The sequence below is a fragment of the Toxorhynchites rutilus genome, unplaced genomic scaffold, assembly GCF_029784135.1.
Source record: "Toxorhynchites rutilus septentrionalis strain SRP unplaced genomic scaffold, ASM2978413v1 HiC_scaffold_44, whole genome shotgun sequence".
Taxonomy (NCBI): Eukaryota; Metazoa; Arthropoda; class Insecta; order Diptera; family Culicidae; genus Toxorhynchites; species Toxorhynchites rutilus.
The window spans coordinates 1-27578 of record NW_026600027.1 but is presented as its reverse complement, the minus strand read 5'-3'; the positions used below and the strand labels follow the sequence as shown (position 1 = coordinate 27578).

The window sequence follows — 27578 nt, the reverse complement described above, 5'->3', positions numbered from 1 at the left end:
TATAATCAAAAACCAAACCATTTTTTGCTAGGGATAAAGATCAGCTCAAGGCTAGGTGGAGGTACGGTGTAGCAAATTATGGGTAATACGTGCCGTGGGAGCAGGTGCAGGATGACAGGAATAGGACAATAGATCTTCGTATTGTAAAAAAAATTGAACGTAGAAATCGTATTGTAAGAATAAAATTGTGATTGCTAACAGATCAACAAATGAATTTCTAGATCAGCAGAAAACAAAATGTAGACATTCGGCAACATTATTTCCTACATTGACGTCGATCAATTCATTCAAAAATTTACACGATATACTGATTTCGGTTCATACGGCGCACTACAATTTCACAGTGTCGGCTACTGGGTCAATGACTTCCACCCCAATTTCGGCAGAATTGTGACTCCTAGGTACTTCTTCGTGTTTATTGAAACAATTATAGCATCGTTTTAGATTGGGGCAATGTATTCGAAGATGACTGTACTCGTAGCATCTCGTAGTAGGATAATACGGTCGAGTTTACATGCGAAACACCTCAACTTTGTATGTGTTTTTTTTTTATTAGAGGCGAATGAACAGTCCAAAGTCTCTTTAACCCTCCTATACTCGCGTGCAAAATCATAACACGTTGCCATTGTGTATTTTTCAGGCTTTATTGGCATTTATTTGAAGAAGAGAGTATGATTGAATGAAAAAACTCCTAAAAATATGTTATCTTCGTTCTAATTCAATTAATAAAATTCAAATTTTATTAATTAAAAGTAAGCAACTGAATATAATTCATGGAAGTATAAAGAGCTAAAAAATAACATAAAAACGTATTAATCGATTGTGGTTTCACTGGAGTAAGAATCGGAACATAGTATAACTGCATGCTCGAAGTAAACATATTTTTTTCGGTGAGAAGAATGAGAAGGAGAAGAATGTATAACGTATTCTAGATAATTACCAGATGATAAAGGTGCTGGAATATAGAGTTTGCATATTTCTAATATTTATTGTCTCTTAATTCTTGGTAAACTAAGAATTAATGCCTTTTTCTAGATGGGGCATATATATACAATCTTTTATAAAAGGATTTCTAAAAACTTCCTTTTCTTTTTCTTGTTTTCTTGTAGATATTGTCCATTTTTATAATAAAATATCCCCGAAACTGTAACTGTTAAAAGTTACCATAAGCCACCGATTAGTTTATAGTTTACCGTTTACAATTCTTCCACAAGTGAAATTCTTTCACAAGTGTGTATATGTATGACCATTATATTTAGCGAATAACTATACGAAAGTCAAACATTCATGCCAGAGTTGTTCACACGCATAGAAACCATGCAATATTCACGTGAACTAAGCGATCACAATATCTATTAGGATCGTTACTTCAACCTAATCTAATTTTGAAGTGATAGAGACACAGGGCACTTTATATCCACTTTCAATTAATTTGCAATCTCAATTCTGGATATTCACATAAAATTCAAATAATGGTTTTTCGTTGCTTTCAATCCATTGTTTGGCCTATTGCGTATACGTGTTATCATGATAACCATTATCGAAATGTTTGTGAAAATAGAAAAATGTGTTTTTTTTTCTCTGTTTGAACTATTGTCAAATGTGAACTTTGATGGAACCTAGGCTGAGTCTCAACAGAAAATATGAAAAATTGCGCGAACTGAATTATGACATATGAGAGGCTTAGAATGCAAGGGGTGTAAGTGACTTGATCGATTTCTCTTCATCAACTTTTTCTTTAGTTAATAACTCAATTGCAAAAACGTTCCAATTTAAGTTTGCTATAGAATCTGATATGTGAGGTTCTGACCTATCTTCCACATTGTCAAATACAGCTGGGAATGTATTTGCAGCTAAGCTATGACCAAAAAAGAGAGAGAGTAGAAGTAGAGAAATCGATCAAATCACTTACACGCCTTTCATTCTAAGCCCCTCATATTGCATTGTCGGGTGAAAAACATATTTATGTCTTATCGAATCCAACGATATCAATGCCAGGACATCAATAGCTATGAAGCTACTTATGTGTGTTGGGTTACAGCTAACATTTAATGATACTGGTATTGATACCGCTGAACGAAAGAGTGGAGAGAGGAGATCACTTGAAACATGGCGACACTCTATTGTCCCCAGAGTTTCGACGAAGGGCAGGTTTAAAGGGTTTAACATGAAAAAACTGAAAGGACTAAGCTGGCTTCCGATTGAGAGGTACGAAAGAGTACACTCAAGCGTACCAGTTTGCGATGTCTCATCAAGAATTACTAATGATTTTATTTAGCCAACTACATTTATCTATGTATCCATTCCCCTTTCCTTTCTCTTTAAAAAAAGCAGCACTTCTGGATTTTGCTACCTTTTTACTTTTTCTTGTTGCTTCCTACTAAGAGGTCGTTTATGCCTAAATTACAAATGATATGTACATATGGACGGAAATGTTTTTTTTTTTCTGGCAGCTGGTATACCCTCTGTAAATTTGGTTCCTTTGGGCCAGCTCGACTACCTGCGTGAGATCATCATGTTTTACCCAACAAAATTTCGCTTGTATAATTAATACTGTTTGCCAGTGTTGATTTCATGTCCCTATATTCGGTTTCATCTGGACACATTCCTCGCCGCGTTATGCCGTCTGAGCTTAGATTAAGATTTCAAATTAGTGTAACGATGTACTCATATCGTTTTTGAAACAAATGCTTTCCTAATCTTAATGTACACTGTAACTGAGGATTGGATTTGATCGAAACAAATGGCAAATCGTAGGCAAAAAAAATATTGTTACTCTTAGTTAAGAATGTTTTGTCGTCCTGAAAAGGACGGTTGGGTTCTCGGTTTTCATGTAATTCGAATTCGTTGTTTATTTAAGCTTTCTTCTCGGTCTTTTTGGGCAGTAGAACAGCTTGGATGTTGGGCAAAACTCCGCCTTGAGCAATAGTTACACCCGACAGCAGCTTATTCAATTCTTCGTCATTACGGATAGCCAACTGCAGATGACGTGGGATAATTCTGGTCTTCTTGTTGTCACGAGCGGCATTTCCTGCCAATTCCAACACTTCAGCGGCCAAATATTCCATCACTGCGGCCAGGTAAACGGGTGCTCCAGCTCCAACACGTTCGGCATAGTTTCCCTTCCTGAGCAGACGATGAATACGACCCACTGGGAACTGCAATCCAGCACGATTTGAACGGGACTTTGCCTTCCCCTTTACTTTTCCTCCTTTACCACGTCCAGACATTTTTTGTTATATAATTATGAAATTATTCACGAGCAGAGCGAAACTGTACTGATGAAAATTTTCGGAAAGCGAACCCTCTTTTATACCTACTCTACCATTATTAGTCTTCCATTCAGCCGGTGCTACGAATATAATGAAATGACAACATAAACGAAAGGGGACGGTCATACATTCTACCCTGACTGAGCACAAAACGTGATGTTTCCTTTGCTTTCGACATTAGTTCCTCTCGAACAGTAAAAGCGGTACAACATAGCAATGGCTCCTAAAACCAGTGGAAAGGCAGCGAAGAAGTCCGGAAAGGCCCAGAAAAGTATTACCAAGACCGACAAGAAAAAGAAGAAGGTCCGCAGGAAGGAAAGCTACGCTATCTACATTTACAAAGTGTTGAAACAAGTCCATCCTGACACGGGTATTTCATCCAAAGCCATGAGTATCATGAACAGCTTTGTGAATGATATTTTCGAACGCATCGCCGCTGAATCATCTCGCTTGGCGCATTACAACAAACGTTCAACGATAACTTCTCGTGAAATTCAAACCGCAGTTCGTTTACTGCTGCCAGGAGAATTGGCCAAACACGCTGTCTCCGAAGGAACCAAGGCCGTCACGAAGTATACCAGCTCCAAGTAAATCCCGAGTGATGTAGCATAAAATCAACGGCCCTTTTCAGGGCCACAAATCTGTTTGACAAGAGTTTGGGAAAAAAGTTCTCTAGTAGTTTGATTCGATTGATAATGATTCCCCTCTCGTATGAGTTTCATCACAAAAAGTATCCGAAATGACTCGACGTCATGATTTAAATTAATACAACTTATTGAGAAGTTTGTAAAGCACATTTCGAGACTTACATGATGATTTTATACAGAATTCATAGTGCAATAAGTGAATTCAACAATTGAGCATCCAATATTCAATTGCCAACTCTTGTGTTTTGTAGATTCTAATTCAAGACCCAACATGATCTGTCCCAAATGAAATTGCAGTAAAATTAAAAGAGTTTACAACTATCTACACCAAGATAAACGAATCGATGAGAAGTTTGGCAGGATTTATCAAAACATCAGTCAAAATAATAAAAATAAATGAAAGACCCCTCGAAACAAAATTTGAACTTTGTACTCAGAAAACATTACTCAATAATCCTAACTGGTTATTCAGAGAACGTAGAGTACAAGCAAACATTGTGCACAACTAAAATTAGTTCGTTAGCTTTGAAATAGTTCAGATTTGATCATATGTATGGAAACATGTTTTTCATCAAAAGTTATCTTCTAGAATAACATTGACCGCTAGGCTCAGAGCGTCATTCATATTCGGGAATATTTGTCTACATCGTGTCACAACGTATGTAATACTAATGTTAGAAAACTCATTATTTACCTTAATGTTGGTTTGTCCGATTTTGGGTGTTTTCACGCAACTAGCAAATAATGCAAATCGATTTTTCTTTTTGAAAATCACACATGTAATCAAGACGAGTTTGGGTTCGTTGGAAAGCCCCCAGTCTCTAATTGCTAATAATACCATAAGGCGTTCCAATTGTTCATTTTTTTAAATGTTTTTTCAAAGATTGTCCGGTTTAATCGGTTTTAGAAATCACCATTTTTGAATGAAGAAATTCGAATTTCAGAGTAGATGTTGTATTTTTTATTGCCAACATCAGGGCATCGAACAAACCATGATCAAAATTGAGGTCATCGAGATGCATCAATTACATAATTTAGATATATAAATCTGATATAAATGGTGTTTACAATATTTGTATGTGTCATAATCCAGAAAAGGTCTGAATACGTACCAAACTATCATCTGGCGATTGATTAAAAGTTAGCTCAAATGAGGGCGCGTTGACACCATTAGAAGGTGGACTTTGTAAACCTTCAAAACATACGAATCCGTCAAAATATTCTATAAAACTACTGTAAATCATGAAAAAGACAATTTTATTTATATGTTTGGAAACATTTGAATACCTGATTTGACACAGGTGCGCTAACTAGAGCATTCAAAGAAGTGGACAAACCAAAATCATTCACCTTACTCAAACTCTTTTCGCATAAGTTAGTGGCCCTGAAAAGGGCCGTTTGGTTGAGAATGAAGGTCAAATTTAGGCGCGTTCTCCACGAATACGACGAGCCAATTGAATGTCTTTCGGCATAATGGTGACTCGTTTGGCATGGATGGCACACAGATTGGTATCTTCGAATAATCCGACCAGATAAGCTTCACTTGCTTCCTGCAGAGCCATAACAGCCGAGCTCTGGAAGCGAAGATCGGTCTTAAAATCCTGAGCGATCTCACGAACCAAACGTTGGAATGGAAGCTTACGAATCAGTAATTCAGTCGACTTTTGATAACGACGAATTTCACGCAAAGCGACGGTTCCTGGTCGATAACGATGTGGCTTCTTGACTCCTCCGGTAGCTGGAGCACTTTTACGAGCAGCTTTAGTGGCCAACTGTTTGCGAGGAGCCTTTCCTCCGGTGGATTTACGCGCGGTCTGCTTGGTACGAGCCATTGCTTACGATTTCAGTAGAGTTAACGGTTTCAAAGTTGATGAATGAATGGGAAAGTTCAACGCATTCCCTCGCTTTTATAGGAAACAAAGAGGAAAAAGCAAAAAAGAGAAGAATGACAACATGAAGAAGAAGGAAATATTTTCATTCATGTATAAAAGAGGGTACCGTTAGAGGCAAAGAGCATCAGTTTCATTCATCGTTTGAACTCGAAAACAATCTAAAATAGTCCAGAAAAATGACTGGCCGTGGTAAAGGAGGAAAGGGACTGGGCAAAGGAGGAGCCAAGCGTCATCGTAAGGTTCTGCGTGATAACATCCAGGGAATCACAAAGCCCGCTATCCGTCGTTTGGCTCGTCGTGGGGGAGTGAAGCGTATTTCCGGTCTCATCTACGAAGAAACTCGTGGTGTGCTGAAAGTATTTCTGGAAAACGTTATCCGAGATGCTGTTACCTATACCGAACACGCCAAACGGAAGACGGTTACCGCAATGGACGTTGTGTACGCTTTGAAACGCCAAGGTCGTACTCTCTATGGTTTCGGAGGTTAAATGATTTAATTTGGTGTACGGTTCAACAAAACGGCCCTTTTCAGGGCCACAATATTTCTCATGTAAAGAGTTCTTTTAAATGTTTTCAAAGCAGTTATTGTTCATTAGCAAGATAATTTTATTTATGATGTTATAAGACATGTAATTTAATTTATGGATAATAATTTCATTCTTTTTTTTCTTTTTTGAATGTCTGTGTCTGTGGATTATGCGTTGAATGATGAATCATCGCAAGCGAAGCTTATGTACTTGTAATCATTGAACGATTATGATAATTTCAATTGAATTTGGTCCAAACTTAACACATTTCAAGACAAATCGTCATTTGACAGAGACTTGGGCCAATGTATTCTAGTAAATCGTTTATCAAGAATTATACATTACGGTATCACTCTTTTCGTTGGAAAAAGTGGAAGACTTGTGGCCGAGACACGACCCTCATAGTTTACGTAGGATTACGTTATAATATATGTTGCACGTTCATTCTGAATATCTTTGAGAGTTTAAATTGCAAATTGTGCAAAAATCTCATTGTTCCGTTAAGAAATGACTAAACAATAAACGCTCAAAATTGGAAAATTTCCGTGACGTGACCGAAATTCAATTTTTTAATTGCACCCGTCAACATGAATGAAATAAAATAATAAATCTAATAAATGTTTATTGACTGTCATGAAGAAAATATATGAGTTATTAGAGGTGGAAAATTATTGTTACTCTTTCGATTCATTGTGTTTGGTAGTCCTGAGAAGGACTGTTTGTTTTTAAATGAATTTCCCGATGAGAAACTTTACTTCTTGGTAGCGGGTTTTTTCGGACCGATTTTCTTAGCCGGAGTAGCTTTTTTCGGTTTGGGAGTTTTTGGTTTCTTCGTTGCTGTTTTCGATGGTCTGGTTGATTTCTGTTTGGGAGCGGCTGCTGTCTTCACTGTTCCAGCCTTTTTGACATTCTTTGCGACGGCTGCTTTAGCCTTCTTCTCAACAGCTTTCTTTGCTGGTGCTGCCTTTAGTTTTTTGTCAGCAGCAGTTTTGGAAGTAGCTGCCTTTTTGGCGACTTTCTTCTCTCCAGTAGGCTTTTTCGCAGCCGTTGTTTTCTTAGGTTTCTTTTCGCCCTCTGGTTTCTTGTCCTTTGATTTAATTTTAAAAGATCCTGATGCTCCACTTCCTTTGGTTTGCACAAGATTACCTTTCTCGACACCACTCTTCAAAGATTTTTTAATGAAAGTTGAGAGCTTAGCAACGTCACACTTGTAATTGGCACCGATATACTTCTTGATCGCCTGAAGAGATGATCCATTACGTTCCTTCAAAGTCTTGATGGCGGCTAAAACCATTTCATTCACTGGTGGATGGGTGGCTGACTTTTTCGGTTTCTTACCCTCTCCTTTAGGAGCACGAGCCTTTTTCGGTGTCTTGGCTGGAGATGCAGCAACTGATGCTGCGGGAACGACTTCAGTAGCTGTTTCGGCCATTTTATTCACTGTGTTTCACTGCTATAGTTCGACGGGATGCTGATTTTTTTTTTATTGACGACTAATGATTGAAATCGACATCTGTGTTAGGGAAACTCAATGTGTTCGTTTGAGTTTTATGTTGGAAAAACATTTTGCGTTTTTGTAATTCATACTTTAAGAAATGTCAATTTTCTCTGTTTTGTTTTCATATTTTTACCAGATGCACTACTTATTATTCACTATGATATTCAATATACCATTTAAAGTTGTTCTAAATTTGAATTCCCCAACCGATGCGCTAAAAATTCTCCATAAAAGCAGATGATATGTATCAGAAGTATCAACACTATGTCGAAAATGTTCAAATTTCTCACATTGCAAAAAATAGACAGTTATTAAACTGCATTTTTATAAAATGGGAACATTTTCCCGATCTATTGATACCAGAATCGAGTGCTCACTTAATAACACAGCGAAGCATTTTCATCTTTACTTTGGAGTAATCGGAGCAGCTGAAGCAATTTTTGATTTCCATTTGTTGTCATATGATACATCAGGCACAGCTCAGGCAAGAGTATCAATCTTCTATCAATTTATCCGTTTGTGAAAATAATATAGAACATACAACCCCGAGATAAAATACGCCATATTTTCTCTCAATTTTCCATGATTTTATATAAACGATTCACGACCCAAGACATGTTATACCATCGACAAACTGACCTTTTGGGTTATCGATTTTGAGTTACGAAATCCAACTGGTATATCAATTCAATATACGCATTCAAAAGATAATTATTATGATGTTTATAATATTTATGTCTGAACATTTACATGTACATGTAGTAATGGAGTGAATTTTATTATAATGTAGTGCGTTTGAATGTATGTTCTTAATTTCTTGAAATGACTGTTCAGTTAATTTTGTTTAAGTATTTCTTCTATTTTATTATTTTATCAATCACCAATAGTAATTCCTTTAACATGTACATTGATGGTGTAAATAATAAATACGCTGCTAGAGTGAGTCCTTTTTCCTTATTTGGGTGCTAGTTTTATATGCAAGATATTTTATTTTTAGGACATTGTTCCCTTTTTGTAATTTGTATTCTAATGTGTCACTGATTTCAAGGTATGTTTGCTTATTTTCGTTATTTTGTAACATGTTTACATGTAGAACAGTAAGAAATTTTCTCATAGCAATCTGTATCCATTATCTTCTCCTTCTTCTTCTTGAATTATAGAGACTTTAAAGTTCATGCGTTTCTAGTCTTGAGAAGATCCCACAGAAAACTCTATTTCCAACTCCTTCCTGACCTGTCTTGAGAAAGACACTTTATTCGCGTTCGGCGCCCGTCAGCAAACCGTGTATGCTTTCGAGATCACCCAACTAAACTCTGCTGTATCCATTACGTAATTTTCCAATAATTTATAGAGGAATTGGGTTTAGTTGATCATTCAAATGTTTTTTTTTATCGGTAGTGTATTTAATTCCATCACCATACTCAAAAAAAAAAGTCTACACAAAAATACCTTGTAGTCAGAGACAAAATGAAATCTCGATTTTGGCCGCAGATCACGAAAAGTAATATAAGATAGTCCGAAAAATAAAACCAATTCGTAAATGGAGAAAAATATTGAATTTATTATTTTATAAGAATTGATATTGATGATTATTAACTATGAAAAAGATAAATGATTTCAAAAAAAAAAAAAAAATAACGAAAAAAATCGCATATCGAAAAAGGCAGATCTCGTTTATGGTAACAGTATTTTCTATTCTACCACTGTTTACACCAAACTGTGAAATAACTAAAAATTCCCTACATAATGGGTTATTTAGATATAATTTTTGTATTGTGTTCACGTTTATCTTTGAAATAACTATATTGAATAAAACTACCATTTGATTGTCGTAACATATCACCGATAACACAAGTGATGACAGACTGTTTGTCTAACGAATCAACCCTTGGGTCGAAACATGAAGTATTTCAGAAAATGAAATATTGAGTGTTTTGTCTCGGATCAGTAAATATATTATTCCAACAAATGAATAAATTGAAATAAGATTGATAATCTTGTAAAAGGATAATATTTCTTATGATAACGAACGGAAATCAAAAATTGCTTTAGCTACTCCGATTGCCCCAAGTTTTGATAAGAATGCTTCGTAATGTTGGGAAAAAACATTCAATTCTGGTATCCATATATCGAAAAATTGTCCCTATTTCATTAGAATTAGGTTTAATAACTGTTTATCTTTTGCAATGTAAGAAAATTGAACATTTTCGACAGAGTGTTGATACTTCTGATACATATCATTAGCATTTATCGTAAATTATTGAGTATCGGCTTGGACTTTTAAAAACAGAGCAACTTTAAATGGTAGCTCAAACATCATAGTAAATATTAAATAAGGTATCTGATAAACATGTGAGGACTGTAACAAAGAAAAGTAACATTTTTTAAAACATAAATTACAAATACGCGAAATGTTTTCTCAACAGCAAATTTAAACGAACGCTTTGAGTTTCCCTAACACAGTTTTCGATTCCGAGCACAAACGGCGGCACCGAGCGCATCAATGAATTCAGCATTTCGTTGAAACATAGCAGTGAAACACAGTGAATAAAATGGCCGAAACAGCTACTGAAGTCGTTCCCGCAGCATCAGTTGCTGCATCTCCAGCCAAGACACCGAAAAAGGCTCGTGCTCCTAAAGGAGAGGATAAGAAACCAAAAAAGCCAGCCACCCATCCACCAGTGAACGAAATGGTTCTGGCCGCCATCAAGACCTTAAAGGAACGTAATGGATCTTCTCTTCAGGCCATCAAGAAGTATATCGGTGCCAATTACAAGTGTGATGTTGCTAAGCTCTCAACTTTCATAAAAAAATCTTTGAAGAGTGGTGTCGAGAAAGGTAATCTTGTGCAAACCAAAGGAAGTGGAGCATCGGGATCCTTCAAAATCAAACCTAAGGATAAGACACCTGCGGGCGAGAAGAAACCAAAGAAAGCTGCGACTGGGAAGAAACCTGCAGGGGAAAAGAAAGTCGCCAAAAAGGCAGCCACTTCTAAAACTGCTGCTGCCAAAAAGCCGAAGGAAGCACCAGCAAAAAAAGCGGTTCAGAAGAAGGCTAAAGCTGTCGTCGCCAAAACCGCCAAAAAGGCTGGAACCGTAAAGAAAGCAGCCGCTTCCAAACAGAAACCAACCAAAGCATCGAAGACAGCAGCGAAGAAGCCTAAAACTCCAAAACCGAAAAAGGCAGCACCAGCAAAGAAAGCTGCTCCGAAGAAAGCTGCTGCCAAAAAGTAAAGTGCACTGGTGCTTTTCATTTGAAACTTATTTAAAAACAAACAGTCCTTCTCAGGACTACCAAAACCAATGGAACGAAAGAGTAACAATAGTTTTCCACCTCTAAGAATTCGAATGTTTTCTTCATGACAGTTAATATACATTTTCACACATCATCATCTTGTATCCAACATTAAACAATTCTGATAATGTTGGTATTTTAACGAAAAAGCTAATCGATGATACCGAATAGCATCATGAGAATTACGATTGTTTAAGGGAGGACCCCGGTCTAGAAAATCGAAAAAATCGAATTTTTGTTTCTTGCATTTTTGGGAAGTTTATGCCCTCAGAAATGTTGTCCTAAAAAAATTTATCGTATTTTGATATTTCATTGGAAAGTTACAGCCACAAAAGTATGAAGTCACCTTAAGGTATGTACGAATTTTAAAGCGCGTTTTTCTCGAAACCATGTTATTTCAACTGGTGGTGTCGATATCTCAGGATCTACTCGACCGATCTGGCTGAAATTGTTTATCAGCATGTAAAAATGAATTATCGGCGTTACATAGCCGTTTTTCGATATATCATTTTTTCGATTTTTGAAAAATCGCTATTTAGAGATTTTTCATGAAAAATGTCTAATTTTTAACGAAAATGGCCGCCGTTTTGGCAATTTTTCGAATTTTCAAAAAACCCCTATGTAACGCTTTAAGTATTGTCTTAAAGTTTCAAAATATTCATTAAAATTTGTTCTACGACACCTCGTTGCTTCAGAACCGATACCACCAACAAGGTACCGATTTTCAGACAACATCTACGCATCCAGCCGTCAACAGCGTCATAATCAGTATTCGTGCACTCAAAGAATGGAAAATACATCTTCAAATATATCTTAAACAATCATCAAAATACCCGAACACTTTACTTTATTCGTAACATCCGAAAAAAAAATCACGAAAATCCATTATTTTCAGGGGTCCCCTCTTAACAATCATTGGACCAAGTCTGCGTCAAACTGCGACGTGCAATGTACCAGGTATTGGTCTAACTTTATTACTATTACGATCCTTCTAATATGACATGTTCCCAACACTGGCTTACAGTGTACTCATAATTCACAGACATTCATTCAAGAAATATTAAACTTCTATGGGTAAAGAACATCAATTTGAATTCAGTTAAACGTCTAATTACATCGTTATTTACAAATAATATAACCGAACAAGCAACGAATCCTTATTAAAAAATAATGGATGATTTGAAAACATTTAAAGGAACTCTTCACTGGAGAAATATTGTGGCCCTGAAAAGGGCCGTTTTGTTGAACCGTACACCAAATTATATCATTTAACCTCCGAAACCATAGAGAGTACGACCTTGGCGTTTCAAAGCGTACACAACGTCCATTGCGGTAACCGTCTTCCGTTTGGCGTGTTCGGTATAGGTAACAGCATCTCGGATAACGTTTTCCAGAAATACTTTCAGCACACCACGAGTTTCTTCGTAGATGAGACCGGAAATACGCTTCACTCCCCCACGACGAGCCAAACGACGGATAGCGGGCTTTGTGATTCCCTGGATGTTATCACGCAGAACCTTACGATGACGCTTGGCTCCTCCTTTGCCCAGTCCCTTTCCTCCTTTACCACGGCCAGTCATTTTTCTGGACTATTTTATGTTGTTTCCGAGTTCAAACGATGACTGAAACTGATGCTGTTTCCCCTAAGGGTACCCACTTTTATACCCGAATGGAAATTATTTTTCCTCCTTTTCCTTCATTTTGTTATTCTTCCCCTTCTTTTGTCCTTTCCTTTTTGTGCATGCGTATGGTAGAATGACGACATACGTGAGGTATTAAAGCGAAGAAAAGCGTTGAATTATCCCATTCATTCAGCAACTTTGAAACCGTTAACTCTACTGAAATCGTAAGCAATGGCTCGTACCAAGCAGACCGCTCGTAAATCCACCGGAGGAAAGGCTCCTCGCAAACAGTTGGCCACTAAAGCTGCTCGTAAAAGTGCTCCAGCTACCGGAGGAGTCAAGAAGCCACATCGTTATCGACCAGGAACCGTCGCTTTGCGTGAGATTCGTCGTTATCAAAAGTCGACTGAATTACTGATCCGTAAGCTTCCATTCCAACGTTTGGTTCGTGAGATCGCTCAAGATTTTAAGACCGATCTTCGCTTCCAGAGCTCGGCTGTTATGGCTCTGCAGGAAGCAAGTGAAGCTTATCTGGTTGGATTATTCGAAGATACCAATCTGTGTGCCATCCATGCCAAACGAGTCACCATTATGCCGAAAGATATCCAATTAGCTCGTCGTATCCGTGGAGAACGCGCTTAAATCTGACTGATCTAATCTCATTCTCAAACAAACGGCCCTTTTCAGGGCCACCAATTTATTCGAAAAGAGTTTGAAAAACTGTTTTCTATCTACAACATTACATACGGCGGAGCCGCACGATATATTGAAACATGAATCTTATCAAATATAAATGAACTTCTGATCTTCTTTTATTGACGCTAAAAATTATAGCGAATCATATTTTACGACACCTTTTTTACGGTGTTCCTGACTTAGTTCTAAGTACCCTCAGATTATCCATATATAAAAATTGAATAACATTTTAAAAGTACAAAGCTCGAGGTTTCCCAGTTTCATGATTTTTTTATGTATATAGCTTTATTGTATAAACACCAAAATCAATCCTGTTAAACCTCTCTACGATTAGTTTCTCGACACTAAACTGCTAACTCTTCTAATTTTGGTGCAATTGCATTGAGAACAGATAATGATGCCGAGTCTTCAATTAGCATCTGCAACTGAATATGAGGATGTCAATCATTGAATTCACTATATGCATCATCATACATTCTGCACAATATCATCACTTCATTCCCAAACGTAACGTCAAACGAACTACATGAAATTGTTGTATCTACTCATTTCGGATACCTTTTGTGATATGACTTTTCTGAATCCCTCGAATTAATCACACGAGAGGCGACTCATTATGACAACGAAAATCTACAAATCAACAATTAGAAAACCTTTTCCTACACACTTATCAAACAAATTTGTGGCCCTGAAAAGGGCCGTTGTTTTTTTTTTTGCTACATGACTCGGGAGTTACTTGGAGCTGGTATACTTCGTGACGGCTTTGGTTCCTTCGGAGACAGCGTGTTTGGCCAATTCTCCTGGCAGCAGTAAACGAACTGCGGTTTGAATTTCACGAGAAGTTATCGTTGAACGTTTGTTGTAATGCGCCAAGCGAGATGATTCAGCGGCGATGCGTTCGAAAATATCATTCACGAAGCTGTTCATGATACTCATGGCTTTGGATGAAATACCCGTGTCAGGATGGACTTGTTTCAACACTTTGTAAATGTAGATAGCGTAGCTTTCCTTCCTGCGGACCTTCTTCTTTTTCTTGTCGGTCTTGGTAATACTTTTCTGGGCCTTTCCAGACTTCTTCGCTGCCTTTCCACTGGTTTTAGGAGCCATTGCTATGTTGTATCGCTTTTACTGTTCGAGAGGAACTAATGTCGAAAGCAAAGGAAACATCATGTTTTATGCTCGGTCAGGGTGGAATGTATGACCGTCCCCTTTCGTTTATGTTGTCATTTCATTATATTCGTAGCTCTGTCTGAGAGTGAAACAAACATTGTTTCAGCAGGTATAAAAGAGGGTTCGTTATCCGGAAACTTTGATCAGTACAGTTTCGCTTCGCACGTGAATAATTTCATAATTATATAACAAAAAATGTCTGGACGTGGTAAAGGAGGAAAAGTTAAGGGAAAGGCGAAGTCCCGTTCAAATCGTGCTGGCTTACAGTTCCCAGTGGGTCGTATTCATCGTCTGCTCAGGAAGGGAAACTATGCCGAACGTGTTGGAGCTGGAGCACCCGTTTATCTGGCCGCAGTGATGGAATATTTGGCCGCTGAAGTATTGGAATTGGCAGGAAATGCCGCTCGTGACAACAAGAAGACCAGGATTATCCCACGTCATCTGCAGTTGGCTATCCGTAATGACGAAGAATTGAACAAACTACTGTCGGGTGTAACTATTGCTCAAGGCGGAGTCTTGCCCAATATCCAAGCTGTTCTGCTACCCAAGAAAACCGAGAAGAAGGCTTAAATCAACAACGACATGAAAGTGCACTAGAATCGAGAACCCAACCGTCCTTTTCAGGACGACAACAAATTTTTAATAAAGAGTTACAATGATTGATTTTCCACCCTCCACTAATCTAAAAATCAATCCACAGCAATCACTGAAGGAGAGCGTCTGTTTCCAAACAGATATAAGTTAATCGTTATACCGAATAGGAAATATTAAAGCAAACCTAAAAGTATGCTGTTTTTTACCGCCCATACAGTGTTCAACATAGAAACGAAAATAGGAAGATTTGCCAATGGAGATGAGTTATAAACCGACACGCATATCGAAAATCCAACATATTTTCTTACAATGGAAATATGCTTCGATGTCTTGAATTATAACAAAGTATCAACTCACAACAACTAATGCTTCAAACATTGCTTCGAAACAAAATCGAATTTCGACCTGAAAATCAACAAAGGCAAGCAATATCAATATACGGGAGAAAATTGCAAAGTTGAGCAAAACATAATTATCCCAGGTAGCAGTGGAGATTGGCTGAAAGAACCGCCACCGTAAAGTATACCAGCTGCCAGTGAATAACATTTCCAGTAGGGCCATTCCATTCTCATTCAACGAAACATCATCACTGTTAGAAATCCACACTAAAAACGGTAAATTCCGATCCTAAAACCGAACCTAAAACAAGACTCGATAATTATCTTTCCTTTATTCCACATTCATATAAGCAGCATATTGACGGATTGCAGCGATGAATTGTTAGGCTGTTATGTACTTGAACTCATCTATGAAATTTTATTATTTAGGCAACCTGAATACCAAAGTTGAAATTTAGTACTTCTGTTTGAAATGCTCAATATAAATTAAAAGAGGCAGTGTAGCTAAAGAAAAAACACTCGACAAATATTAATACATGTTATATTTTTTACATTTTTCCGTGCTGGAACGAAAAATCGTTCCGCATGTATTGTAACTGAGCTACGATTGGACAATCTTTAGAAAAAGATCGATTTTCTAAACAGCGTAGGGATCAATTAACTGATTGAATCGGTATCAAAGAATCGATCTTAAATCGAAAAATCGAATGACTTTTTTCCAATTTATGTAGTTATTCTATAAGTGTCGTCTTTTCTTAAAATGCAAAAAATGTAGAGACGACGAGTGGGTAGGAATTAAAATTCATCTGTTATATTTTTCATATTTTTTATTCTAGGCATAAAGCATGCTTAAATTTTCTTTTACAGTTTCACAGAATGTTCTTCTTCCGAGAACGAGAATCGTTTTACGATAGTATAGTTTTCATTTTTCGGTCTAAAACTATGATATAACTGAGTTTTACGGAAAATTGCTTCAAATGATTATAACGGGTTTTAAGTTTTCTTTCTATTGCTTTATAACTTGTCGTCTCTACATTTTTTGCATTTACCTGAGATACCTTTACCTGATACATGTTTTTCATTGTCCTTAATATCTACCGATTACTATACTTATTCCTATTTTCTACTCATTAAGCTACCTGCCCAAAAACATGTTAACTTTCAAAAATCATAACTCAAAAACTAAAAAAACTCCTCTCTGAATTTTGGATATGTTATGTAAAAAAAAACTCAGCTTTCAAGAGAAAATATAAAAAAATATAGCGCCATTGGTACCGAAACCATGTAAGCTATAAAAAATGAATACAATGAATAATAACGGTTAGCTTTGAAAAATCATAGCTTAAAAACAAAAAAAACTCCTCTCTGGTTTCGAGATATGTTCTGTAAAAAATTCTTAGCTTTCACGAAAAAAAAATATATATAAATATAGCGCCATTGGTCCCGAGACCATGAAAACTATAAAACACAAATACAATTAATAATAACGAAGCCAAAAGTCAAATTTTATGCAACTCTGGTATTTTTTCAAAAAAGATCAGCTATAAGTAGATATCTCGATCATCTAAATCGGCTCAGTAGTTATGAATTTTTCAAGAAGTAAGTCTTTGAAATAAGTGGAAAAATTTGAATTTTCGGACCACCCTACAAATGGAAATAGTCACCCTTACAAAAAAAAAAAAAAAAAATACGGGTCTAATGGTTTGCGACAAAAAACAAAATTTCCACTTTCCACGAAAATCTGAGAACCACTATATCGGTTTGGCATGAAATGGCTGTAAGGGAAGTGGGGGCATAGTGGTCACCCTAAGGAATATGTCCATTCCCAGCGTCCACATATCGATTCAATTCCCGTTTCTCGAAGAATATTATAGTTCAACTCATTGTTGTTCAAGATAGCAAACGGCTTTTACTATTAAAATTCAAAATAGTACACTTTTCATCAATAGAAAAAAGGTGAAAAATCGAACTTTTTTTTTGCTTGGAGGTAAAGTGGTTACCTGGTGGGGACAAAGTGGGCGCTCGCACATATCTAAATAAATGGGATAGATTTATGCGATTTTTTCGTTCAAATTTCACATTGAAATCAATCAAATCACAATTGAAATCACATTTGATATAGTAGGTACTTGTTTGAAATAAGCTTGGCCTATTCACCTAGAGTCTCAATTTAAATTTTCTCATGCATACAAAAACATAGTAAGAAACACATAACGTTCCGCATAACTAGGCTTGGTTTAGTTGGAGTGGCATATTTATCCAGGGTCAAACCCACAAAAGGATCCTTTATAAGAGCAGAATGTGGTGTGGTATATCAGCTTTAGTAAACAAAACATTGTATTGTACTTTGCCCCAAACATCAAAGTAAATTCTAATGCTAATTAATCGCAGAGATTAAACAAAATATGTGTTCACCTCTCCTAGAATATGTGAACAGGCGTCCAAACTGATGATTTGTCCAATATATCAGATTGAATAAACTAAATTTCACGAGAAATTCCTTAGATACCATGCGCACAAAACTACGGCCTAATGGCTATCGAGAGAGCAATTTCTGTTTTTATTTATATTGTAACATGCGACAGCTCTACTGAAGTACAGGGTGGCTCAAAAGTAATTAATTTCTCCAAACTTAAGGTGACTATCAATACGGCATCTATAGTCAATAGTTATACTACCAAACAAGCAGGTGACCACTTTGCCCCCTATGACCAATTTGCACCCACTACCACTATATGTATAGAATATGCTCACTTACCTTTAAACATGGTGCTGGAGCTCTTTGATTAGCTTCAAAACCACCCTCCGTTCTTCGCGCTGCTTCCTTCACTGACAAAATGGAAGCCTTTTCCTTTCATGCTCTGTGTTGTCATAGCACTCTTATTTCATCAAACACGGGAAAATTACATGGATTTTATTATATTACGTAATATTATCACTGCGATATATACGACTTGGCAGTATATTTCTGTTACTAACTGTCAGTAGCCTTTTTAAGCGCTTGTGTTTGCTGAGACTGAGACTGACCGGAAAACTGAACTGGATGACGCGGGAAATAACCACGTTATCAAAAATCCGCGACACTACCGGCAACTTCAGAAATGCACTTGTGCAATTACACAATATTTTTCATAATTTTGTTCCCAGGCCATCGAACTCGCACAACACTAACACAGCAGCATGTAATCAACTTTTTATTCAACTTGACAGCAACCCCAGTTATCCGGAATTGACCAAACTAGACGGTGGCCTCCTACACCGTACAACACTACCATTTAAACTATATCAGCCGCATCCACGAGAAACGCTATCCAAATTATTACAAATTGGTTGGTTCTTAGTTAAATTCAGCCAGCGCAAAATAATGCTCTTATTGCGAGCGGGACGGTATAAGCGACCGTTCTTGGTGGTGGTGTAACAACTTCTCTTCATCTGAAGTATTCGTGGATCTCTCTCGATTGATTTTGTGTTGGTGATCTCCGCGTTTGCTACTAATACTCTATAGCAAAAAACTTCGGTTTTGTTTTCTTTAGCTAGCCTCTCTCGCAATCTGGTTCGGATGTTGCGTGAGAGAGCGTAATTGGATCAATGGACACGAAGAGCAATCGAGGAGGAACCCTTCTGTCGAAATTATAGTAGAAGTCATTGACCAGAAACCGACGATGCGTAATTCGCAGAAAAGAAAATCACAGCGCGCCGTATCAATTCAATGTATCGTGCGTAAAATGCTTCTCACTATTGCTGAACGGATGGAAAGGGCCGGAAAGCTTCTGGTTATACCTTAGAATGTGTTCGAAACGCCTTTAAATTAAATGAAGGTCTTCACATCTGGCATCTCTGATACAGAGCTTTACCCGAACGGGTGAGTTATAAGTAGCCGGATAAAATGAAAACATGTTTGGTAATAGTTTTTTTTGAAACTTTTTGCGTATTTTGGAATCGTCATGGCGTGATCCACTGGGAGTAGTTGCGTACACGCGAGACAGCAGCTTGTCAAATTAATTTTTTGCTCATTAGTGCAGGAGTAGAGTAAAGTTTTTCCAAGATGCTTTCTCAAGGCTAGAGACGAAAGAACTGAAAAGTTTGAAATCTCTATAATCAAAAACCAAACCATTTTTTGCTAGGGATAAAGATCAGCTCAAGGCTAGGTGGAGGTACGGTGTAGCAAATTATGGGTAATACGTGCCGTGGGAGCAGGTGCAGGATGACAGGAATAGGACAATAGATCTTCGTATTGTAAAAAAAATTGAACGTAGAAATCGTATTGTAAGAATAAAATTGTGATTGCTAACAGATCAACAAATGAATTTCTAGATCAGCAGAAAACAAAATGTAGACATTCGGCAACATTATTTCCTACATTGACGTCGATCAATTCATTCAAAAATTTACACGATATACTGATTTCGGTTCATACGGCGCACTACAATTTCACAGTGTCGGCTACTGGGTCAATGACTTCCACCCCAATTTCGGCAGAATTGTGACTCCTAGGTACTTCTTCGTGTTTATTGAAACAATTATAGCATCGTTTTAGATTGGGGCAATGTATTCGAAGATGACTGTACTCGTAGCATCTCGTAGTAGGATAATACGGTCGAGTTTACATGCGAAACACCTCAACTTTGTATGTGTTTTTTTTTATTAGAGGCGAATGAACAGTCCAAAGTCTCTTTAACCCTCCTATACTCGCGTGCAAAATCATAACACGTTGCCATTGTGTATTTTTCAGGCTTTATTGGCATTTATTTGAAGAAGAGAGTATGATTGAATGAAAAAACTCCTAAAAATATGTTATCTTCGTTCTAATTCAATTAATAAAATTCAAATTTTATTAATTAAAAGTAAGCAACTGAATATAATTCATGGAAGTATAAAGCTAAAAGCTAAAAAATAACATAAAAACGTATTAATCGATTGTGGTTTCACTGGAGTAAGAATCGGAACATAGTATAACTGCATGCTCGAAGTAAACATATTTTTTTCGGTGAGAAGAATGAGAAGGAGAAGAATGTATAACGTATTCTAGATAATTACCAGATGATAAAGGTGCTGGAATATAGAGTTTGCATATTTCTAATATTTATTGTCTCTTAATTCTTGGTAAACTAAGAATTAATGCCTTTTTCTAGATGGGGCATATATATACAATCTTTATAAAAGGATTTCTAAAAACTTCCTTTTCTTTTTCTTGTTTTCTTGTAGATATTGTCCATTTTTATAAAAAAATATCCCCGAAACTGTAACTGTTAAAAGTTACCATAAGCCACCGATTAGTTTATAGTTTACCGTTTACAATTCTTCCACAAGTGAAATTCTTTCACAAGTGTGTATATGTATGACCATTATATTTAGCGAATAACTATACGAAAGTCAAACATTCATGCCAGAGTTGTTCACACGCATAGAAACCATGCAATATTCACGTGAACTAAGCGATCACAATATCTATTAGGATCGTTACTTCAACCTAATCTAATTTTGAAGTGATAGAGACACAGGGCACTTTATATCCACTTTCAATTAATTTGCAATCTCAATTCTGGATATTCACATAAAATTCAAATAATGGTTTTTCGTTGCTTTCAATCCATTGTTTGGCCTATTGCGTATACGTGTTATCATGATAACCATTATCGAAATGTTTGTGAAAATAGAAAAATGTGTTTTTTTTTCTCTGTTTGAACTATTGTCAAATGTGAACTTTGATGGAACCTAGGCTGAGTCTCAACAGAAAATATGAAAAATTGCGCGAGCTGAATTATGACATATGAGAGGCTTAGAATGCAAGGGGTGTAAGTGACTTGATCGATTTCTCTTCATCAACTTTTTCTTTAGTTAATAACTCAATTGCAAAAACGTTCCAATTTAAGTTTGCTATAGAATCTGATATGTGAGGTTCTGACCTATCTTCCACATTGTCAAATACAGCTGGGAATGTATTTGCAGCTAAGCTATGACCAAAAAAGAGAGAGAGTAGAAGTAGAGAAATCGATCAAATCACTTACACGCCTTTCATTCTAAGCCCCTCATATTGCATTGTCGGGTGAAAAACATATTTATGTCTTATCGAATCCAACGATATCAATGCCAGGACATCAATAGCTATGAAGCTACTTATGTGTGTTGGGTTACAGCTAACATTTAATGATACTGGTATTGATACCGCTGAACGAAAGAGTGGAGAGAGGAGATCACTTGAAACATGGCGACACTCTATTGTCCCCAGAGTTTCGACGAAGGGCAGGTTTAAAGGGTTTAACATGAAAAAACTGAAAGGACTAAGCTGGCTTCCGATTGAGAGGTACGAAAGAGTACACTCAAGCGTACCAGTTTGCGATGTCTCATCAAGAATTACTAATGATTTTATTTAGCCAACTACATTTATCTATGTATCCATTCCCCTTTCCTTTCTCTTTAAAAAAAGCAGCACTTCTGGATTTTGCTACCTTTTTGCTTTTTTTTGTTGCTTCCTACTAAGAGGTCGTTTATGCCTAAATTACAAATGATATGTACATATGGACGGAAATGTTTTTTTTTTTCTGGCAGCTGGTATACCCTCTGTAAATTTGGTTCCTTTGGGCCAGCTCGACTACCTGCGTGAGATCATCATGTTTTACCCAACAAAATTTCGCTTGTATAATTAATACTGTTTGCCAGTGTTGATTTCATGTCCCTATATTCGGTTTCATCTGGACACATTCCTCGCCGCGTTATGCCGTCTGAGCTTAGATTAAGATTTCAAATTAGTGTAACGATGTACTCATATCGTTTTTGAAACAAATGCTTTCCTAATCTTAATGTACACTGTAACTGAGGATTGGATTTGATCGAAACAAATGGCAAATCGTAGGCAAAAAAAATATTGTTACTCTTAGTTAAGAATGTTTTGTCGTCCTGAAAAGGACGGTTGGGTTCTCGGTTTTCATGTAATTCGAATTCGTTGTTTATTTAAGCTTTCTTCTCGGTCTTTTTGGGCAGTAGAACAGCTTGGATGTTGGGCAAAACTCCGCCTTGAGCAATAGTTACACCCGACAGCAGCTTATTCAATTCTTCGTCATTACGGATAGCCAACTGCAGATGACGTGGGATAATTCTGGTCTTCTTGTTGTCACGAGCGGCATTTCCTGCCAATTCCAACACTTCAGCGGCCAACAAGAAAAAGAAGAAGGTCCGCAGGAAGGAAAGCTACGCTATCTACATTTACAAAGTGTTGAAACAAGTCCATCCTGACACGGGTATTTCATCCAAAGCCATGAGTATCATGAACAGCTTTGTGAATGATATTTTCGAACGCATCGCCGCTGAATCATCTCGCTTGGCGCATTACAACAAACGTTCAACGATAACTTCTCGTGAAATTCAAACCGCAGTTCGTTTACTGCTGCCAGGAGAATTGGCCAAACACGCTGTCTCCGAAGGAACCAAGGCCGTCACGAAGTATACCAGCTCCAAGTAAATCCCGAGTGATGTAGCATAAAATCAACGGCCCTTTTCAGGGCCACAAATCTGTTTGACAAGAGTTTGGGAAAAAAGTTCTCTAGTAGTTTGATTCGATTGATAATGATTCCCCTCTCGTATGAGTTTCATCACAAAAAGTATCCGAAATGACTCGACGTCATGATTTAAATTAATACAACTTATTGAGAAGTTTGTAAAGCACATTTCGAGACTTACATGATGATTTTATACAGAATTCATAGTGCAATAAGTGAATTCAACAATTGAGCATCCAATATTCAATTGCCAACTCTTGTGTTTTGTAGATTCTAATTCAAGACCCAACATGATCTGTCCCAAATGAAATTGCAGTAAAATTAAAAGAGTTTACAACTATCTACACCAAGATAAACGAATCGATGAGAAGTTTGGCAGGATTTATCAAAACATCAGTCAAAATAATAAAAATAAATGAAAGACCCCTCGAAACAAAATTTGAACTTTGTACTCAGAAAACATTACTCAATAATCCTAACTGGTTATTCAGAGAACGTAGAGTACAAGCAAACATTGTGCACAACTAAAATTAGTTCGTTAGCTTTGAAATAGTTCAGATTTGATCATATGTATGGAAACATGTTTTTCATCAAAAGTTATCTTCTAGAATAACATTGACCGCTAGGCTCAGAGCGTCATTCATATTCGGGAATATTTGTCTACATCGTGTCACAACGTATGTAATACTAATGTTAGAAAACTCATTATTTACCTTAATGTTGGTTTGTCCGATTTTGGGTGTTTTCACGCAACTAGCAAATAATGCAAATCGATTTTTCTTTTTGAAAATCACACATGTAATCAAGACGAGTTTGGGTTCGTTGGAAAGCCCCCAGTCTCTAATTGCTAATAATACCATAAGGCGTTCCAATTGTTCATTTTTTTAAATGTTTTTTCAAAGATTGTCCGGTTTAATCGGTTTTAGAAATCACCATTTTTGAATGAAGAAATTCGAATTTCAGAGTAGATGTTGTATTTTTTATTGCCAACATCAGGGCATCGAACAAACCATGATCAAAATTGAGGTCATCGAGATGCATCAATTACATAATTTAGATATATAAATCTGATATAAATGGTGTTTACAATATTTGTATGTGTCATAATCCAGAAAAGGTCTGAATACGTACCAAACTATCATCTGGCGATTGATTAAAAGTTAGCTCAAATGAGGGCGCGTTGACACCATTAGAAGGTGGACTTTGTAAACCTTCAAAACATACGAATCCGTCAAAATATTCTATAAAACTACTGTAAATCATGAAAAAGACAATTTTATTTATATGTTTGGAAACATTTGAATACCTGATTTGACACAGGTGCGCTAACTAGAGCATTCAAAGAAGTGGACAAACCAAAATCATTCACCTTACTCAAACTCTTTTCGCATAAGTTAGTGGCCCTGAAAAGGGCCGTTTGGTTGAGAATGAAGGTCAAATTTAGGCGCGTTCTCCACGAATACGACGAGCCAATTGAATGTCTTTCGGCATAATGGTGACTCGTTTGGCATGGATGGCACACAGATTGGTATCTTCGAATAATCCGACCAGATAAGCTTCACTTGCTTCCTGCAGAGCCATAACAGCCGAGCTCTGGAAGCGAAGATCGGTCTTAAAATCCTGAGCGATCTCACGAACCAAACGTTGGAATGGAAGCTTACGAATCAGTAATTCAGTCGACTTTTGATAACGACGAATTTCACGCAAAGCGACGGTTCCTGGTCGATAACGATGTGGCTTCTTGACTCCTCCGGTAGCTGGAGCACTTTTACGAGCAGCTTTAGTGGCCAACTGTTTGCGAGGAGCCTTTCCTCCGGTGGATTTACGCGCGGTCTGCTTGGTACGAGCCATTGCTTACGATTTCAGTAGAGTTAACGGTTTCAAAGTTGATGAATGAATGGGAAAGTTCAACGCATTCCCTCGCTTTTATAGGAAACAAAGAGGAAAAAGCAAAAAAGAGAAGAATGACAACATGAAGAAGAAGGAAATATTTTCATTCATGTATAAAAGAGGGTACCGTTAGAGGCAAAGAGCATCAGTTTCATTCATCGTTTGAACTCGAAAACAATCTAAAATAGTCCAGAAAAATGACTGGCCGTGGTAAAGGAGGAAAGGGACTGGGCAAAGGAGGAGCCAAGCGTCATCGTAAGGTTCTGCGTGATAACATCCAGGGAATCACAAAGCCCGCTATCCGTCGTTTGGCTCGTCGTGGGGGAGTGAAGCGTATTTCCGGTCTCATCTACGAAGAAACTCGTGGTGTGCTGAAAGTATTTCTGGAAAACGTTATCCGAGATGCTGTTACCTATACCGAACACGCCAAACGGAAGACGGTTACCGCAATGGACGTTGTGTACGCTTTGAAACGCCAAGGTCGTACTCTCTATGGTTTCGGAGGTTAAATGATATAATTTGGTGTACGGTTCAACAAAACGGCTCTTTTCAGGGCCACAATATTTCTCATGTAAAGAGTTCTTTTAAATGTTTTCAAAGCAGTTATTGTTCATTAGCAAGATAATTTTATTTATGATGTTATAAGACATGTAATTTAATTTATGGATAATAATTTCTTTCTTTTTTTTTCTTTTTTGAATGTCTGTGTCTGTGGATTATGCGTTGAATGATGAATCATCGCAAGCGAAGCTTATGTACTTGTAATCATTGAACGATTATGATAATTTCAATTGAATTTGGTCCAAACTTAACACATTTCAAGACAAATCGTCATTTGACAGAGACTTGGGCCAATGTATTCTAGTAAATCGTTTATCAAGAATTATACATTACGGTATCACTCTTTTCGTTGGAAAAAGTGGAAGACTTGTGGCCGAGACACGACCCTCATAGTTTACGTAGGATTACGTTATAATATATGTTGCACGTTCATTCTGAATATCTTTGAGAGTTTAAATTGCAAATTGTGCAAAAATCTCATTGTTCCGTTAAGAAATGACTAAACAATAAACGCTCAAAATTGGAAAATTTCCGTGACGTGACCGAAATTCATTTTTTTAATTGCACCCGTCAACATGAATGAAATAAAATAATAAATCTAATAAATGTTTATTGACTGTCATGAAGAAAATATATGAGTTATTAGAGGTGGAAAATTATTGTTACTCTTTCGATTCATTGTGTTTGGTAGTCCTGAGAAGGACTGTTTGTTTTTAAATGAATTTCCCGATGAGAAACTTTACTTCTTGGTAGCGGGTTTTTTCGGAGCGATTTTCTTAGCCGGAGTAGCTTTTTTCGGTTTGGGAGTTTTTGGTTTCTTCGTTGCTGTTTTCGATGGTCTGGTTGATTTCTGTTTGGGAGCGGCTGCTGTCTTCACTGTTCCAGCCTTTTTGGCATTCTTTGCGACGGCTGCTTTAGCCTTCTTCTCAACAGCTTTCTTTGATGGTGCTGCCTTTAGTTTTTTGTCAGCAGCAGTTTTGGAAGTAGCTGCCTTTTTGGCGACTTTCTTCTCTCCAGTAGGCTTTTTCGCAGCCGTTGTTTTCTTAGGTTTCTTTTCGCCCTCTGGTTTCTTGTCCTTTGATTTAATTTTAAAAGATCCTGATGCTCCACTTCCTTTGGTTTGCACAAGATTACCTTTCTCGACACCACTCTTCAAAGATTTTTTAATGAAAGTTGAGAGCTTAGCAACGTCACACTTGTAATTGGCACCGATATACTTCTTGATCGCCTGAAGAGATGATCCATTACGTTCCTTCAAAGTCTTGATGGCGGCTAAAACCATTTCATTCACTGGTGGATGGGTGGCTGACTTTTTCGGTTTCTTACCCTCTCCTTTAGGAGCACGAGCCTTTTTCGGTGTCTTGGCTGGAGATGCAGCAACTGATGCTGCGGGAACGACTTCAGTAGCTGTTTCGGCCATTTTATTCACTGTGTTTCACTGCTATAGTTCGACGGGATGCTGATTTTTTTTTGTTGACGACTAATGATTGAAATCGACATCTGTGTTAGGGAAACTCAATGTGTTCGTTTGAGTTTTATGTTGGAAAAACATTTTGCGTTTTTGTAATTCATACTTTAAGAAATGTCAATTTTCTCTGTTTTGTTTTCATATTTTTACCAGATGCACTACTTATTATTCACTATGATATTCAATATACCATTTAAAGTTGTTCTAAATTTGAATTCCCCAACCGATGCGCTAAAAATTCTCCATAAAAGCAGATGATATGTATCAGAAGTATCAACACTATGTCGAAAATGTTCAAATTTCTCACATTGCAAAAAATAGACAGTTATTAAACTGCATTTTTATAAAATGGGAACATTTTCCCGATCTATTGATACCAGAATCGAGTGCTCACTTAATAACACAGCGAAGCATTTTCATCTTTACTTTGGAGTAATCATATGATACATCAGGCACAGCTCAGGCAAGAGTATCAATCTTCTATCAATTTATCCGTTTGTGAAAATAATATAGAACATACAATCCCGAGATAAAATACGCCATATTTTCTCTCAATTTTCCATGATTTTATATAAACGATTCACGACCCAAGACATGTTATACCATCGACAAA

At 37.1% G+C, this 27578-nt stretch overlaps 12 protein-coding genes across 12 annotated transcripts; 6 read left to right on the top strand and 6 right to left on the bottom strand.

The window, feature by feature from the left end:
* Window positions 1-1921: 1921 nt before the first annotated feature.
* On the bottom strand, window positions 1922-3293 carry LOC129782185 (histone H2A). Its single transcript, XM_055789554.1, has one exon. The coding sequence runs from the start codon at window positions 3228-3230 to the stop codon at window positions 2856-2858; it is 375 nt and encodes a 124-aa protein (XP_055645529.1). The 5' UTR covers window positions 3231-3293; the 3' UTR covers window positions 1922-2855.
* A 179-nt stretch (window positions 3294-3472) lies between these two features.
* Window positions 3473-3874, top strand: LOC129782190 (histone H2B-like). The gene has a single exon (XM_055789558.1). It carries the CDS (start codon window positions 3489-3491, stop codon window positions 3861-3863), a length of 375 nt encoding a protein of 124 aa, XP_055645533.1. The 5' UTR covers window positions 3473-3488; the 3' UTR covers window positions 3864-3874.
* A 1379-nt stretch (window positions 3875-5253) lies between these two features.
* LOC129782177 (histone H3) lies at window positions 5254-5770 on the bottom strand. The gene has a single exon (XM_055789546.1). It carries the CDS (start codon window positions 5749-5751, stop codon window positions 5341-5343), a length of 411 nt encoding a protein of 136 aa, XP_055645521.1. The 5' UTR covers window positions 5752-5770; the 3' UTR covers window positions 5254-5340.
* Window positions 5771-5952: 182 nt separating this feature from the next.
* LOC129782192 (histone H4) lies at window positions 5953-6299 on the top strand. Its single transcript, XM_055789561.1, has one exon. It carries the CDS (start codon window positions 5988-5990, stop codon window positions 6297-6299), a length of 312 nt encoding a protein of 103 aa, XP_055645536.1. The 5' UTR covers window positions 5953-5987.
* Window positions 6300-6484: 185 nt separating this feature from the next.
* On the bottom strand, window positions 6485-7793 carry LOC129782174 (histone H1-like). The gene has a single exon (XM_055789543.1). The coding sequence runs from the start codon at window positions 7768-7770 to the stop codon at window positions 7090-7092; it is 681 nt and encodes a 226-aa protein (XP_055645518.1). The 5' UTR covers window positions 7771-7793; the 3' UTR covers window positions 6485-7089.
* A 2563-nt stretch (window positions 7794-10356) lies between these two features.
* LOC129782171 (histone H1B-like) lies at window positions 10357-11916 on the top strand. The gene has a single exon (XM_055789540.1). It carries the CDS (start codon window positions 10389-10391, stop codon window positions 11067-11069), a length of 681 nt encoding a protein of 226 aa, XP_055645515.1. The 5' UTR covers window positions 10357-10388; the 3' UTR covers window positions 11070-11916.
* A 471-nt stretch (window positions 11917-12387) lies between these two features.
* Window positions 12388-24912, bottom strand: LOC129782167 (uncharacterized). The gene is made up of 3 exons (XM_055789536.1): window positions 24495-24912; window positions 14185-14557; window positions 12388-12714 (listed from the first exon to the last, which is right to left on the bottom strand). The coding sequence occupies exons 1-3, from the start codon at window positions 24895-24897 to the stop codon at window positions 12399-12401; spliced, it is 1092 nt and encodes a 363-aa protein (XP_055645511.1). The 5' UTR covers window positions 24898-24912; the 3' UTR covers window positions 12388-12398.
* LOC129782175 (histone H3) lies at window positions 12952-13394 on the top strand. The gene has a single exon (XM_055789544.1). The coding sequence runs from the start codon at window positions 12984-12986 to the stop codon at window positions 13392-13394; it is 411 nt and encodes a 136-aa protein (XP_055645519.1). The 5' UTR covers window positions 12952-12983.
* On the bottom strand, window positions 13590-14577 carry LOC129782186 (histone H2B-like). Its single transcript, XM_055789555.1, has one exon. It carries the CDS (start codon window positions 14553-14555, stop codon window positions 14181-14183), a length of 375 nt encoding a protein of 124 aa, XP_055645530.1. The 5' UTR covers window positions 14556-14577; the 3' UTR covers window positions 13590-14180.
* LOC129782182 (histone H2A) lies at window positions 14775-17043 on the top strand. The gene is made up of 2 exons (XM_055789551.1): window positions 14775-15826; window positions 15905-17043. Exon 1 carries the CDS (start codon window positions 14814-14816, stop codon window positions 15186-15188), a length of 375 nt encoding a protein of 124 aa, XP_055645526.1. The 5' UTR covers window positions 14775-14813; the 3' UTR covers window positions 15189-15826; window positions 15905-17043.
* Window positions 24913-25098: 186 nt separating the features above from the next.
* On the top strand, window positions 25099-25445 carry LOC129782193 (histone H4). Its single transcript, XM_055789562.1, has one exon. It carries the CDS (start codon window positions 25134-25136, stop codon window positions 25443-25445), a length of 312 nt encoding a protein of 103 aa, XP_055645537.1. The 5' UTR covers window positions 25099-25133.
* Window positions 25446-25606: 161 nt separating this feature from the next.
* LOC129782196 (histone H1-like) lies at window positions 25607-26940 on the bottom strand. The gene has a single exon (XM_055789565.1). It carries the CDS (start codon window positions 26915-26917, stop codon window positions 26237-26239), a length of 681 nt encoding a protein of 226 aa, XP_055645540.1. The 5' UTR covers window positions 26918-26940; the 3' UTR covers window positions 25607-26236.
* Between the last annotated feature and the right edge of the window lie 638 nt (window positions 26941-27578).

Bases quoted from the DNA above. Each gene is read 5' to 3' on its own strand.
- LOC129782175 (XM_055789544.1), top strand. From the start codon at position 12,984: ATGGCTCGTACCAAGCAGACCGCTCGTAAATCCACCGGAGGAAAGGCT.
- LOC129782193 (XM_055789562.1), top strand. From the start codon at position 25,134: ATGACTGGCCGTGGTAAAGGAGGAAAGGGACTGGGCAAAGGAGGAGCC.
- LOC129782174 (XM_055789543.1), bottom strand. From the start codon at position 7,770: ATGGCCGAAACAGCTACTGAAGTCGTTCCCGCAGCATCAGTTGCTGCA.
- LOC129782196 (XM_055789565.1), bottom strand. From the start codon at position 26,917: ATGGCCGAAACAGCTACTGAAGTCGTTCCCGCAGCATCAGTTGCTGCA.
- LOC129782171 (XM_055789540.1), top strand. From the start codon at position 10,389: ATGGCCGAAACAGCTACTGAAGTCGTTCCCGCAGCATCAGTTGCTGCA.
- LOC129782186 (XM_055789555.1), bottom strand. From the start codon at position 14,555: ATGGCTCCTAAAACCAGTGGAAAGGCAGCGAAGAAGTCTGGAAAGGCC.
- LOC129782167 (XM_055789536.1), bottom strand. From the start codon at position 24,897: ATGGCTCGTACCAAGCAGACCGCGCGTAAATCCACCGGAGGAAAGGCT. The intron at 14,558-24,494 runs GCGCCTAAATTT...GATACAACATAG, and splicing joins TCGTCGTATTCGTGGAGAAC to CAATGGCTCCTAAAACCAGT. The intron at 12,715-14,184 runs GTAACTCCCGAG...AAAATAGTCCAG, and splicing joins ACGAAGTATACCAGCTCCAA to AAAAATGACTGGCCGTGGTA.
- LOC129782190 (XM_055789558.1), top strand. From the start codon at position 3,489: ATGGCTCCTAAAACCAGTGGAAAGGCAGCGAAGAAGTCCGGAAAGGCC.
- LOC129782192 (XM_055789561.1), top strand. From the start codon at position 5,988: ATGACTGGCCGTGGTAAAGGAGGAAAGGGACTGGGCAAAGGAGGAGCC.
- LOC129782177 (XM_055789546.1), bottom strand. From the start codon at position 5,751: ATGGCTCGTACCAAGCAGACCGCGCGTAAATCCACCGGAGGAAAGGCT.
- LOC129782185 (XM_055789554.1), bottom strand. From the start codon at position 3,230: ATGTCTGGACGTGGTAAAGGAGGAAAAGTAAAGGGGAAGGCAAAGTCC.
- LOC129782182 (XM_055789551.1), top strand. From the start codon at position 14,814: ATGTCTGGACGTGGTAAAGGAGGAAAAGTTAAGGGAAAGGCGAAGTCC.